The sequence below is a fragment of the Mchenga conophoros genome, linkage group LG14 (genome assembly GCF_057382185.1).
Source record: "Mchenga conophoros isolate Kocher_MC1m ecotype Shallow Benthic linkage group LG14, M_conophoros_male_GT1.1, whole genome shotgun sequence".
NCBI lineage: Eukaryota > Metazoa > Chordata > Actinopteri > Cichliformes > Cichlidae > Mchenga > Mchenga conophoros.
Window position 1 is genome coordinate 5,411,777 of NC_140539.1, and position 15,684 is coordinate 5,427,460.

The following is a 15,684-nucleotide window of genomic DNA, read 5'->3' on the forward strand; positions in this document are numbered from 1 at the left end:
CATCTAAACTGAGTTTGAACTTTAGCACTGGAACTTCTTGGCTTTCTTGTAAAATAGTTAGAAGGTACAGTGACTTCAGGGGAGCTGTTTGTGATTGTGAGTAGTTAGCACTTGTCACAGATAGTGACAGCAAAATAAATACCATCGACTGAGACAATAGTCATTCCTAGGCCATGCTTTGGCTGTTTTTGGATGTGACATAGCCTGGGTCGAGACCAGCGATCCCCTTTGGTGGCATTGGCCAGGAATTTTAGGTCCACGCCCATAGACACTGCCTGGAAAAAGGAGAAAGGAGACATCTGCAAGATTCTGTGACCCGAAATATGTGGTTCTGGATTCATTCTTCCAGAATCTAAAGTTCAGAACACCCCCCCCCCCCCCGCAAAAAAAATCATAAAATTAAATTATTCATACAAACATTATAAATTGATTTGCATGATTTACTGAGTGAAATAAATATTTCTTCCCCAAGCAAAACATGACTTGGTACTTGTTGGTGGTGGTGGTTGGGGGGGGGGGGCAATCTTTGCATTTAGTTATAATACTTTACCTATGTTGCCATTAGATGTCTATGTTGCCATTAGATGTACCCATTATGTGGTATGGTGAAATAGGTTGATGATGAAAAGCTTAACAAAGTCTGTTGGCGTTTTTTTGTTTAGTTTCTTTATTTAATGCTGTCACACTTTGTTTTGTCATTTAACTAAGAGCTTTGGGTTTCTGTCCACCAAGACCTTAAGATGCTTGTAATTTGAAATTTCTGCAGAAAGTGGGTTTAACAGTCAAATGCAGAGCAAAATTAATGCTGCAAATATGAGGATCTAAAGTAGGTGTCTTTCAGAAATAAAGTTTCAGTACCTTGACTAGTTTAAACAGAGAAATAAAAACCCTTCAAAGATACATACCTGAGTTAAATAAAATGGCGTCAGTGGCTTGCTAGCCTCACGTTAACCATAAATTGTTATGTAAACAACATGTAACTGTGCAATGATGGGACCACTGTTTCAATTTGTGTTTGTTTTGTTTTTCCATGTTATCCCTCGTTGTTAAGCACCTTGTAAAATTTCTTCTGATAACAGAGCTATAACCCTAATGGAATAGCCAGGAATCAAATCTCCAATCTTCCAATTGGTAGAGGACTAATTGTTACCTCCTGAGCTAAGCTGCCAGAGATGAAATGTTGAAAATTTGGGAGGGGAGGGGGGCTAAAGTAAAATATAGGACTAAAATATAGATTTTCAGAAGCCTCAACCTGTAGTTGATAGTAAATATGACATGTGAGCCAAGAAGTGCTCACCCTTTAATTCTTTTCTGAGGCCGTCTCTCAAAAAAAAGAAAAGAAACTGCCTTTGTGCAAAGGTTTAAAAAAAATTCATACACTTATACACACATCTGCAATGTTAACTTTAATTCCTCAGCAATCAACAACTATTTCGGGAGAGGTTGGAAAGTTCCTCATCGTCAGTATTGTCAGTATGTGTAGTAGCATTAGAACATGAGATTGTTGCTGGCTGTCACTGTTTTAAGAATAGCTGCATTTAGTCTTGATCTAAATGATGTTAATCACTGAGCATTATGATCACTGGTTACCAATAAGACATCAGATTTGAATAAAACATAGTTGTGTGAAAGATCAGTTCTCATACCCATTCATACTCTTCCCTCTTCAGCACCAGAAGAAATAGGTGTAAGCCACATGACTGGATCTGTCTCACAACCTGTTAGATAATTGCAGAGAGATAATCATAGACACATTATAAACTTACTCTTTTTCTGTATGGCAGAGTCATCCATTAAAACAGTTTAAGCCTGTCCTAATAATGTTTTTATCAATTATTCCATTTTACTTCAGACTGAATTTCAAGGTAGACCCTACAATAATACATAAAGAGAAAAACCCAACAATCATTGGACACCTTATGAGCAAGCACTTTGGTGACAGTGTGAAGGAAAAACTCCCTTTTAAGAAGGAAGAAACCTCCAGCAGAACCAGGCATAGAGAGGGGTGGCCATCACCCAACCAGTGAGAGAAGGAAGAAAGGATAGAAGACATGCTGTGGAAGACAGCCAGAGATTAATAACCTTGTGTTGCTATACTCAGGGGGTGGAGCAGGGTATCACCTAATTGGAAACTTGTTGGTTCAATTATTCGCTACACCAGTATGTGTCCAAAGTATCCTTGGGCATTGAACCCCTGGTTGCTCTCCGATGCATCATCGGAATGTGAATGCTAGATACTTTAAAAAGCACTTAGGTAGAAAGAGAAAAAAAACTGCATGAGCCGTGGGGCATGTTTTATACACGTATCTATCTACACATATCACTTATACCTAAGTGGTTTCTAAAGTATCTAGCATTCACATTCCCTTTACATCCACTCCCCAAAGCGTCTCAATTGGATTTAGATCAGGGGAACGTGCAAGATGGTCCAAAAGAGTGATGGTATTCTACTGGAAGAAGTCCCTTGTCCTGCAGGCATTGTGTACTGTATCATTGTCCTGTTGAAAAGCCCAGTTGTTACCACACAGATGAGAGCCCTCAGTCATGAGGGATGTTCTCTTCAACATCTGGACATAGCCAGCAGCTGTTTGACGCCCCTGCACCTCCTGAAGCTCCATTGTTCCACTGAAGGACAAAGCACCCCAGACCATTATGCTGCCCCCTCCACTGTGGTGCATAGAAAACATCTCTATCTGTTTGTCATGCCAGTAATGTTGGAAATCAGGACCATCAAGGTTAAATTTTTCTCATCAGAGAATGAAACTTTCTTCCACCTTTTAATGTACCATGTTTGGTGTAAAGTCCAAACGGTCAGTTCTGTGGCGTTCAAGGAGACAAGGCCTTTGAAGACGTTTTTTGTTTTTGAAGCCTTTCAGTCTCAGATGCCGTCTGATGGTTATGAGGCTGCAGTCGGCACCAGTACCAGCCTTAATTTGGGTCCAGGTCCAGTGTCTTGACGGACAGCCAATTGGATCCTCAAGCTCAGTGCTGGTGAAATTTTCTACTTGACATTTTTGTTCCATAACCCTCAGGATCATTTAAGAAATTCCAAACGACTGTCTTACAGCGTCCCACCTAAGCAGCGATGACGCACTGTAAGACACCCTGCTTCTGCAGTTCGACAACCCGGCCACGTTCAAAAAGGGAACGTTTTTTGGTTTTTTTTGCTTTTGCCATTGGAACGTCCTGACAGTGTGACTACCTGAGAATGGGACAATGAATCCACATTTTTGCACAGAATTGGCCTTTTAAAGGCATGTGGTCCTAAACTTTTGATCAGCTGTAAAACAGCCTGTTTCAATTTAATTCTTGTTTTCAATATATTGCATGGTCAAAAAATGTTTCTTCTTGTTGCATGCTGAAGCTCAACTTGGAACCTTGTTAAGATCCAACCTTGCAAAATATGATTTTTTGCCATTTTTCAAGTGATCTTAAACTTTTGATTGGGATTAACTAATATTGACCTCTTACATACCCATATGGAAAAGATATATATACATCTTATAAAGTTTGTGTCTGTCTTGTGTGAAACTTATATGAAAAGCATACAAGAGTGAAAACAGATATAAGGTCCCTTGAAAAATTATATAAATGAAACTTGTATGTTTTGGATGCTTACTAAAACAATATATGAAAGTAATGAGAAAGTGGCCACTTTCATGAGTAAATCATATAAGCCTTATATGATTCACTACATGAAGTAGGCCACATCTTATGCAAGTCTTTTATAAGTTTTTACTATTTCTTTTCCATATGGGATAGTATGTGACAATGTCAAACAATGTCAAATAATATAGAATTTATCACATTCTAAAGGATGGAAAGTCAAGAAAGAAATGTAATTGCAGTACAGCAAGTATGCACTGTAAGAAAGGACAAGCTATTTTGCAGAATGTCTGTTGTTTTAAAAAATGCAACACACAGCGGAAAATCCTCACCATGAAACCATCCTTCCATTTTCTTGAAAGCAAAATTATGGTTTCAGCCACTCATAACCTTATCTAGCCAGGCTCTTTGCCTTTCTCAGCTGGTACGAGGCAAGGAGGTCGTCAATACTCAGGTTTCACATCTAAACAGTTGGACAATTCAGAATCACTAACGATACTAAAATCCATGCCTTTGGCAGAAGGAGAGCATGCTAACTCTACAGAAGGCCCCTAGGAGGCTACAAACACCTGCTTGCTGTGAGTAAACATTGCTTGCTTTGAGTAACACAACTAACCACCATTGTACCCACTATCATATTGCACAAATTCTAGATACTAACCCTGCTAAAATCCATGTTGACCACATATTCCTCATTCACCTCCAGTACTCGATCTCCATCCTTGAGGCCACTGTGCTCTGCAGGACTCCATGGATCCAGATCTGTGATCTCAAAACCCTGGCTGTACATACACAGATGAAAGCCAAAGCTTTGGCCCTCTGAACGCTTCAGGTGGCACAGTCTCGGCACCACGCTTGGATCTGGCTTTGCAAACACAGGAAAAAAATCAACAACTAGTAGGAAGCGGGAGGGTATTATGAAATGTTTTGTTTGTAAAGATGTGTACATCTCACCAGGATCATCAGTCATGACCAGAGCTGGGTTGTCAATCCCTTCCTTTGGATTAAAGGTAAAACTGATGTAAGGAGATATTAGAGTCAATTTAAAACTCCAATTTTAAAAGGATACGATACAGTTTCATATAAAAAACTAGCACAGAGAAGGCCTGTTTACAGCAGAACATGCACCTTTTACAGAAGGTATATATGCATTTTCTTATGTTGACTATTTAACATAAGAAACACATCTAGTTACACTGATTAACAACAAGATTTATTATGTATAATATTCCTGTTCACTCCCAATTATAATATTGCTATACCAAATTGGACAATTCTGCATTGAAGTCCAATAGTGTCACCCATTGCAATGGTTAATGGACTGGTTCTTATATACAGCTATTCTAATCTACCTGAGCAGTCAAAGAGCTTTATACAACTTGCCTCATTCACCCAAACAGTTTATTATGCTTTTCCTACATAAGTGTTTTCTATCTAACATTCACACACTTGCGTGGGAGAACAACTTGGAGCTAGTGTAGCAACCCAGTGATATTCAGCATGCTGGAGCAGCCAGGGATCAAACCATCAACCTTCTGATCAGTAGATGACGTGCTCTATCTCCTAAGCTACAGCCACCCTTCACAGTCAATCTTTACATAGAGAAAGTGAAAAGTGAATCTTTGGGCTCCTCAGAGGAACAAAACAAAATCACTTCAATTGATTTCAATTCCATTTTGTTTGTGTTTCTCCAAATCGCAACAACAACCACCTAACGGTGCTTGAACCCAGTAGAAAAAGGTATCCTTTGAATATAGGTTACCACTCCTGGACTGTGCTGAGGAGAACCCCAGCCTCAGCATTCAAGTTTACCAAAAACCCACAGACACAGCTCAGTAGTCTTTGACTCACACCAAACACTACAACACAAACTTGGGGTGGTCAGGACTCTAACGCACCAACAGAGAACATTCCCTCAAAGGCAGAAGAAATAAATGAGGAAAGCACTTAACACATGGCACAACAAGACAAAACTCAGCTGAAAGGAGAAAGGCCAATCCTTTGAGGAGAAGACAGATGGTTTGAAAGCAGTAAAGGAGTCTATCTATGTCCATGATGAATGACCAACATCGAACACCAGTGGTGGCTTACAACACTAGCTGTCAGCCAACTACAATGTAATCTTGACATCACTGCCCTGTCACTTCAATCCACACCTTACCTCACGTGATCTTGATGGCTCACATAATGGGGCACTGGGGCAATGTTTCACAGATGGTAATCCATGATTTATTTTACACACTGGCTCATGTCATGTGATAATTTGCATATTAACCCTCAGAACCACCTCCAATGAGACATCTCCCAATGGAGCTTAAATACATGGGACTATTCATCAGTTGTTTTGTGACTAGAGATGGCTCTGACGAAATATCTTGAAAATGTTTTTAGACATTTTAGGGTAAGACTGAGGATGATATGAAAAAATCTGAAATGTTTAAGTTTTATTACGCACTCACACACATTAACTCTACATGACGGTAAAATTAAAATAAAATATTACCTTTGGTTATTACTGCGTTAAGTACTGTGTTTAATAATGGACTGTTGAAGTTTAACAGCAGCAACATTATTTATTCCAAATTTTATTTTAGTGTTACTGTCCATTGACTTGTGGAGAGAGATAGAAACACATTGTTACTAAATAATCATATAAGCTCAAGAAGGTGTCCGCCCTGTTACTCTTATAGTATAATACTCATAGTAAAATTACAGTAATGGTAACTCTTTGAACCCATAACAGCATGTTAAGAAGTAATGGCAAAAAAGGAATTTTGCTGAGGAGAACTCACTTGCTCACATTCACTTTTTTTTTAGTTTAACAACTCTTGCCTCCACTAACATAGGAGGGGCCAGCCAGATACCAGTGGGGGGGATAGAGATGTTTTGGCTTCACTTGACTCAGGAGGTAGAGCGTCTACTAGTTGGAAGGTTAGTGCTTCAATCCCTGGCTGCTCAATTCACACGTTAGGCAGAAGAAGCATAGAAAAAGTCCTCAGGTGTTGTATAAAAACGAGTCAAAGTACTGCTATTCAAGAGACAGTCTATTTATCATTACCATTTGACAAGCTTTAGTCTCAGCAGGTGGACTAGTATTTATTTAGAGACAAATAGACAAATTTATTTAATTGCTGCATGATATTAAGGGTTTTCTGAATTGCAACAAGCAATCAAGTTGGAGACAAAAATCAGAAATAATGTATTTATTTAAGCACAACCTACAACAACATTTTGGGAAAAAAAGGCCGCTCATGTTCATCGCAAGGCATAAAAGATTCTAGTGGGTCAAAAGGAGAACTTACTGTGGATTTCTGTGCATTCTGGCCACCTGAAGGAGAAACAGTGACACAACATGTAGATACATCTGTCTTAGTTTGTGGATATAATGAATTCTCATTATATTATACACTTTTCAGGACAACCATGGCAAGCAGTACTTACCTTGTCATATCTAAAAACAGACATAAATAAAGACTTACCAAAGTCCCTCCTTTCATATCATACATTGCATTACATTACATTACCGCCATCCTGTGGTCGCACTTTGCTATTGTTGCTGTTTCAATCTGACTGGTGACTGTAGCTCTGTTATATGAGTGTGCCTGTCACCTGTTAACATTGACTGGAGCTGATTAAGCTGAAGGGCCAGCTGCTTTTTTTCTGGTGGTTTCAACATGTGCATTGTGAAAACCTCTGTCCTTTCACAGTAAACTGGTAGAAGTTGGTTTCAGTTGGTTGGTAAAAGTAGAATGGGAGGCAGACACTTCAGCTTTCAGGCCTCTTTTCTGTTGAACCAGCTCCCAGTTTGGTTTCGGGAGGCAGACACCCTCTCTACTTTGATGATTAGACTTAAAACTTATGATAAAGCTTTGATACTGATAAATATAGTTTATCAATATTTGATGTTGATAAATAGAGTTCCCATTTTTGCTTGCTCTTTGGGGTCATCTGATTGCTAAAAATTTCTCTTTATTAGTGTAAAACTTGAATTGAATTGAATTGAATCACAAAAAGAAAAAGAAAAAACACTCAGGCACTGGGAGAGCATGTAGTGCCACTCAAAAAAAAAAAAAGAAAAAAAAAAAAAAGAAGAAGCCCCAACTAGGAACCTTCAAGCAGCAGCACTAACCACTCCACCACCATGGCTATTCTGGCTGTATGAGGTGGCCAAACAAGGCCACACATTATATTATTTATGGTTTTTTTTTTTTCATCTATCACCTGCTATAGAAAGGATAACACAGCTTAACTTATCTTAACTCTTTTTTTTATCACTAATAAAAACCCATCATCAATCATTATAAAGTTAGATTCATGATAATTAGTGAATACAATTTTTGTCTACCCTCTCCTGTCTGCTCGTTTTGACATGTACATGCTGTACTTGTTTTGCCACTGCATAGCTGGAAAACTGCATAGTTTCAACTGCATAGAAGCAAAATTTAATTCAAAAAGGAAAAAATGCAATATATGTCAGTTGTGTCCGTTGCATTGTGGCATATGAAAGCATAATAAACTAATTTTTAATAAAAATGCAAGTTATTTCTCACATAAACATTGATTAAGCCAGTCACTGATTCTGGATATAGCATAAAGCGTGAAGGTCGGAATGTTGCTTGAACCCTTAAAACATTAACTTTTTTAATGTGCAAATGAGCACATTCTCATTCTCCGTTCTCTTTAATGCAATTCATTCATTATGTTTAAAGAAAGGGTAGTGGAAATGACCCCCCAGAAACATGGTCTTTTGTGTCAATATTTCACAATACTCTTCAAATCCAACTTTGTGTGTGTAGGTGTGTGCACACACATGCGTGTGAGTGTGTGCTCACACACAAAAATATCCTGCCTGTGGATTTATTTTTTTCAAATAGTGAAAGGCAATGTTTAACCAGGAAGAACATAGCTGAAGTTAGTGTGTGGTTTTATATTGACAGCAATATATACCATAGCATTTTGAAAAACACAATCCACCACAATGATAATTATGCATAAAACACTTACCGTAAAAAACAAAACAAAAGTAAACTGGCTTACCATCACTGCTATGACATTTCACACAGAGGAATTATGCCGTAACTAAGGAGTGCATGTTTACACATTTGAATATTCAAATCACGAACAGTCATATGTTTGAGAAGCAGAAAATAAACCCTACCTTTTAAGGACCTCATGAAGTTCTGTGTGCTTGGCATTTATATCTGCTCAGACTAAGGCACTGTGGACGGACAAGGTTCACAACAGACAGATAATAAAAACCTAAGATACTGACTGCTTTCTGCTTAGCCATAATGGTTAAACATTTACTCCATGACACGCCTCAAGAGGTCTGTGTGCAGAGTGTGATGCATTGCAATGGAAAAGACAACATAATGCACCTTTACCACTCTGTGGCACTGCTGTTCACTGTGGAGGACAAAATAAAAAAAATAACTCAAACCAAATAAATAAATTTGATTATTCCAAAGCAATACATCCTGCAACATGTTTTCAAATAAATTCTTGATTATCATTATATTTTATTATATAAAATATATTTTATTATATATTTTATTTTATTTTATTATAAAAAAAACACCCAGCACGGCCCTGCGGGCGGTTTATCCTTCAAGCTCGGGTCCTCTACCAGGGGCCTGGGAGCTTGAGGGTCCTGCGCAGTATCTTAGCTGTTCCCAGGACTGCGCTCTTCTGGACAGAGATCTCCGATGTTGTTCCCGGGATCTGCTGGAGCCACTCAATTCAATTCAATTCAATTCAATTTTATTTATATAGCGCCAAATCACAACAAAAGTCGCCTCAAGGCGCTTCATAGATACAGAGAAAAACCCAACAATCATATGACCCCCTATGAGCAAGCACTTTGGCGACAGTGGGAAGGAAAAACTCCCTTTTAACAGGAAGAAACCTCCGGCAGAACCAGGCTCAGGGAGGGGCGGCCATCTGCTGCGACCGGTTGGGGTGAGAGAAGGAAGACAGGCTAAAGACATGCTGTGGAAGAGAGACAGAGGTTAATAACAGATATGATTCAATGCAGAGAGGTCTGTTAATACAGCTTGGGAGTCACCGCACCTAGTGCTCCGATTACCACGGGGACCACCGTTACCTTCACCCTCCACATCCTCTCGAGCTCTTCTCTGAGCCCTTGGTATTTCTCCAGCTTCTCGTGCTCCTTCTTTCTGATGTTGCTGTCATTCGGAACCGCTACATCGATCACTACGGCCGTCTTCTTCTGTTTGTCTACCACCACTATGTCCGGTTGGTTAGCCACCACCATTTTGTCCGTCTGTATCTGGAAGTCCCACAGGATCTTAGCTCGGTCATTCTCCACCACCCTTGGGGGCATCTCCCATTTTGACCTCGGGACTTCCAGGTTATACTCGGCACAGATGTTCCTGTACACTATGCCGGCCACTTGGTTATGGCGTTCCATGTATGCCTTGCCTGCTAGCATCTTGGACCCTGCTGTTATGTGCTGGATTGTCTCTGGGGCATCTTTACACAGCCTGCACCTGGGGTCTTGCCTGGTGTGATAGACCCCAGCCTCTATGGATCTTGTAAGTCAGAGCTTGTTCTTGTGCTGCCATGATTAGTGCCTCTGTGCTGTCTTTCAGTCCAGCTTTGTCCAGCCACTGGTAGGATTTCTGGGTATCAGCCACCTCCTCTATCTGCCGGTGGTACATACCGTGCAGGGTCCTTCCATGATGGTTCCTCGTCTCCCTCCTCTTTCTTGGGTTTCTGCTGCCTGAGGTATTCACTGAGCACTCGGTCAGTTGGGGCCATCTTCCCAATGTATTCTTGGATGTTCGTTGTCTCATCCTGGACTGTGGTGCTGACACTCACCAGTGTACATAAATACAAATATATATATTTGTATTTAGAGTTGCACTAAATACAAATATATATATATATATATATATATATGTATATATATATATATATATATATATATATATATATATATATATATATATATATATATATATTAGGGGTGCAACGATATTCGTATCGATATTGAACCGTTCGATACAGTGCTTTCGGTTCGGTACGCATATGTATCGAACAATACAACATTTGTAATTTATTTTATCAACTTTCCTTCTGATGATGCTGTCTGTGTTGAGCGCTCAGTGAATCTGCGTTCGACTACTCCGCCTAGGCTGCACTGTCGAGCGCAGATCCACTGAGCGCTCAACACAGACAGCATTGTCAGAAGGAAGAGCGCAGGGCAAGCTAGCAAGACAGAAGTTAAGCTCTCCTTGCAACATGGACCTCCCCCATTCAGATCTGGCGTTTGGAATTATTTTGGTTTTCATGTGACGTATGACCCTGAAGGTAAGCGCGTCATGGACTAAAGTAAAACAGTATGTTGGATGTGCCGTGCAATGCTCAATTACATGGGTGGGAGCTAGTGTGTTAGCGCAGTTAGCTCGTTAACGTGTTGGCCGTCTAGCCCCATGCAAGGGGCGATCGGCGGTAGCTCGTTAACGGAGATTTGCCGTGTTGTGGCGTTAAGGTCATTTCAACGAGATTAACCTGAAATCACTAGTGGGAACACAACGAATATGACTGCACATTTACGCCGACATCATCCTAGTGCAAAGACAAAAACAACAAGCATGCTACTAACTTTAGCCGAGTCATTTAGACAGCTGTTAGCACATGATTCTCCTTATGCTGCTGAGAATATAGCCCAGAAGAAGCGGATAGTATAGCTTTTATTTTGGAAAGAGACATTTCTCTGTAATAAACTCTCTTTTCCAAAGATGAGTGATTCCTCAATCAGATACAGGGCTTGCAATATCGCTAGCCCGACGTCCCGGAGCTAGCGATTTTTTTCAGTCGGGCTACCAAAATCTATCTCTTCCCTGCCCGTCGGGCTATTGTAGGAAGGAAAAATATATGTCGATGCTTTTGCATTCTTTCAGAAATGTAGCTGGGTAATTATGTCATTGGCATCGGTGAGCCACTGTCAATATGTGACATATTGAAATCGCTTTTGAATTTCCGCTTGTTTTTTTGCTTTCACTTTGCAATCGCGCGAACTGTGTATAGAGAGCGACAGCACTGATCTGTGAGTGATGATAATTTGTGCACCAATTCCTCTGACATCGTCTTATTAATCGTTAGCTTACTATGCAAACATGACAAGTGAAATCTCCCGCAGCAAGCTTAAACATGTGAGAGGTTGATCGCGCAGAGAATCGCTGAGCTTATGTGAGTGTGTGTGTAAAAGCAGCAGGATATATATTTCATTTCTTCTGAGCCAAATAAGACAGGTCAGGGTGAAGAAGTGACAGCCAAAGAAAAGCTTACCACAAAACGGAGAAGTTATGACAAATCAGACTATAAGGCAAAAAGAAAGTGCAGCTTAATGGTTTCATGGACAAAAGAATTTCTGTGGCTGCAATATGATGAGCTAAATAACCAGGGCTGCACATAAGTGGTCCGCAGGTGTGCATTCGCTGTCAAAATAAAAAACGCGCACAAGGGTTAGGGTTAAACCGTGGCTCAGGGGGTTGGGAAGCGTATCTGTAACCGGAAGGTCGCCGGTTCAATCCCCGGGCTCTCTGTCCTGGTCGTTGTGTCCTTGGGCCTTTAATAAATGACAAATTAAAAAGGCATGAACATTTTTTTTTTGTATCGAAAAAATATCGAACCGTGACACCAAAGTATCGAACCGAACCGTGAATTTTGTGTATCGTTGCACCCCTAATATATATATATATATATATATATATATATATATATATATATATATATATATATATAAAAATACAAATATATATATTTGTATTTAGAGTTGCACTAAATACAAAAAAAAGGTCATATTTAATCCCTTTTTTAAAAGAATCTGTAATTCAATAGTAGTTTTCTTGTGGATTTTACAGAATTTTACTCCTGCTTTTAGATAATAAAATATTGATACAATTGCAAAATCAGCATATGAATTAACACGTCTAATGTAAATTAACATTTTAATTATCAATAAACATAACATTTCCTATAATTAAAGGAAGACAACACTGTAAAATACACTCAGAATCTTAAAATCGTTTCACAAATATGCTGTTTTAAAAGACAGATAATTAAAATGAATACTGTAAATACATATCCATATACATGTAGTTTTTGCACTCCTTCCTGGATGAAAACATCTATTGTTAAATTTACTATCAGCTCAAAATGACAAGTGGTCGAGGAATTTGTCAAACCATTGCTGTAGGAAAAGAACCAATGAAACGTCCATGAAATGTCCATTCTGTCTTCCTCCTCGTGCTGTGACATGCTGTGGAAGACAGCAAGAGATTAATAACAAATAATGATTAAATGCAGAGAGGTCTATTAACACAAAGTGAGTGAGAAAGGTGACTGAAGAAGAAATGTTCAATGCATCATGGGGATCCCCCAGGAGCCTACACCTATTGCAGCATAACTAAGGGAGGATTCAGAGTTAGCTGATCCAACCCTAACTATATGCTTTAACAAAAAGGAAAGTTTTAAACTTAAACTTGAAAGTAGAGATAGTAGCTGTCTCCTGAATCCAAACTGGAAGCTGGTTCCAAAGAAGAGGGGCCTGAAAACGGAAGGCTCTGCCTCCCATTCTACTTTTAAACACTCTAGGACCTTATGATGTACTTGTGATATGGTAGTATAAGGTCATTAACCCTGTAAGACCAAACCCATCAATAAATAGCCAGAAAATTCAGATTTTTTGGAAAGGAGATGTTTAGAATAGAATAGAATAGAATTCAACTTTATTGTCATTGCACATGCACAGGTACAGGGCAACGAAATGCAGTTTGCATCCATCCAGAAGTGCTTTAGTGATATAGGTATATTACAATATATATTAGCAATAGTATAGATATGTAAGTATATTACAGAAATGGGTCTATTATGGTATGTTATAATGTACACGGTATGAAGTATGTTGTGAATATTCTATAACTAAGTATGTACAGGCTGTAGTGAGTACAAGCTATGAACAGGATATAAATATGAAAAACTATACAGAATATGAAATAAATAACTTTACAGAAATCTGAGATATACAGCTATACAGAAATGGGAACTATGCAAGTTGTAAACAGTTGTAGGATTAAAGATTATTGAATGTACAGAATGATTATTTACACAGAGCTATACAGTAGTGCAGTTAAGATAAGTGAGGGTGTAGATAGTTTCTACAGAGGCTATATAAAGTGCTAGTGGTTGTGAGTGGTGGTTCACTCCATGTTATTATTGTGTGTTTGAGGGTACAGTTGTCCATTGTGTGTGTGTATGTTCAGTCCATGAGTTTAACGTGGGTCAGATGTCAGGAGGCAGAGTTCAGGAGTCTGACAGCTGTGGGGAAGAAGCTGTTCCGGTACCTGGTGGTCTTAGTCCGGAGGCTCCTGTGGCGCCTCCCAGAGGGCAGGAGGGTGAAGAGTCCATGTGATGGGTGACTGGGGTCTTTGATGATTTTAATAAGAGTTTAATAACCGTTATAACAAAATCAACTTTTTTTTTTCTATATCATGTTGTGTATGATGTGTTTTTTCAAAATATATTTATATATAATTTTTGCATTGCATTTGATACTTTATTGTCCTCCATTGTTGAACAATGGACAGTCCAACAATGGAGCCAGGGCAAAAGGTTATGAAGCAAGATTTGATTCCACACACAATAAAATAGGCAAGAACAACGTTACACTCAGATTTTCCATGTCAACAGAAACATCGCAGATAGAAATTCTAAAAACAGACAGTATTACCTTACTAACCTACAAACTCAGTACATGAATTGTAATTTTAAGCTTTCGGACCTGCCCTTGTTACTGCTTTAAATTAAATGCCAAAACTATTTCAAAAATCTGTTGATCTCCTCAATTTTGACAGCCTGGTGAAAAATGGCTTCCCACCCTCATTATTAAGTACATTTGTGACAAAGACATGTACACAGACACTCACTCTCTCTCGCATTCACCCTCACACACAGAGGGCCTTTTTTGCCTGCACAAATGTCATTTGCTGTTTTATCCATCTGAGAGCCCACCTGTCCGCCTCCCAAGTGGTACCCCCAGTACAAATGCACAGTTCTTCAGGTTGGCCATGAGCCCTGCCTCCCTCGGGGACTCTAGGACTGCCCAGGTGTTACAGTGGATTATGGCATCATTCAGGTAGGCTGCAGCATATACAGTATGCGGCCGTAGCACATGGTCCACGAGGCACTGGAACGTGGTGAGGGCTCTGAACAATCCGAAAGGAAGTTTGATGAATTGATACAAACCGTATGGAGTGAAGAAGGTTTTCTCCTTGGAAGGAATCTTCCAGTAGCCCTTGGTGAAAACCAGTGCTCTGAAAAACTGAGCCATTCCTAACCAGTCCAGGAGCTTGTTAACCCGGGGCACGAGATACGCATCAAACTGTGACAAAAAGTTGTCACAGTTTGATGCATATCAAACTGTGACAACTTTTTGACCTTGAGGTAGTTGACACAGAACCGTATAGACCCATCTTTCTCTACCTATAAGAACTGTAAGAACTATGGGGCTATGGGGCAACACCACACGCTGTGTGACTCTTCTATTACTCACACCAGGCTGCGTTTCAAAATGGTGCTCTATGAGATTCGTACAGCCCAGCAGGGGGAGAACACGTCTGCAAAATGCTGTTGCAATGCAGCAACATCTGCTCTCTGGGCCTGTGCCAGATGGTTATCGTAATGGAGGGAGACAGGAATGGCGGAATTTGGTAACTCTGGCCCCAAATTATCTCTCATTCTGTTCTGTGTCTCTGTGCTCCCTCCCTGTTGCCTTATCTGATGTCTTAGTGTCAAGCTCGTGTCTGTGCATACCTGTTGTATTTCCTGTTTTTATTTTGATAGTCCCTGTACTGTGTGTATTGTGTCTAGTTTTCCGAGCTGTGTTTTCCTCCTGTCTCCCATTCCCTGATTGCTCCTTTCTTCCACTTGTTATTGGTCCATCTGTGTTTCTCTGCAAAGTCATCCTGTGAGTTATGGTTTCAGATTTGTTAGATTTTCCAAGTTTAGGTTTTTTCCTTAGTTTCTGTCCTTCCCATCTCTGCTCTGTCTCTT

At 39.7% G+C, this 15,684-nt stretch overlaps 1 protein-coding gene across 5 annotated transcripts in view; it reads right to left on the reverse strand.

The window, feature by feature from the left end:
* The window catches only part of LOC146559132 (Na(+)/H(+) exchange regulatory cofactor NHE-RF3-like), a 30,068-nt gene extending 20,989 nt beyond the window's left edge, over positions 1 to 9,079 (reverse strand). For 3 of the 5 annotated variants that reach the window (XM_085244867.1, XM_085244864.1, XM_085244865.1), the window contains exons 1-6: positions 8,765 to 8,800; positions 6,909 to 6,934; positions 4,561 to 4,603; positions 4,268 to 4,467; positions 1,647 to 1,718; positions 143 to 275 (exon numbers count right to left, since the gene is read on the reverse strand). In XM_085244867.1, coding sequence (XP_085100993.1) covers positions 143 to 275; positions 1,647 to 1,718; positions 4,268 to 4,467; positions 4,561 to 4,603; positions 6,909 to 6,934; positions 8,765 to 8,780 — 490 coding nt within the window. In that variant the 5' untranslated portion in view covers positions 8,781 to 8,800. Of the gene's footprint in view, positions 1 to 142; positions 276 to 1,646; positions 1,719 to 4,267; positions 4,468 to 4,560; positions 4,623 to 6,908; positions 6,935 to 8,764 lie in introns of all 5 variants that reach the window. The other 2 variants (XM_085244868.1, XM_085244866.1) reach the window with 1 other exon arrangement.
* Positions 9,080 to 15,684: the final 6,605 nt, after the last annotated feature.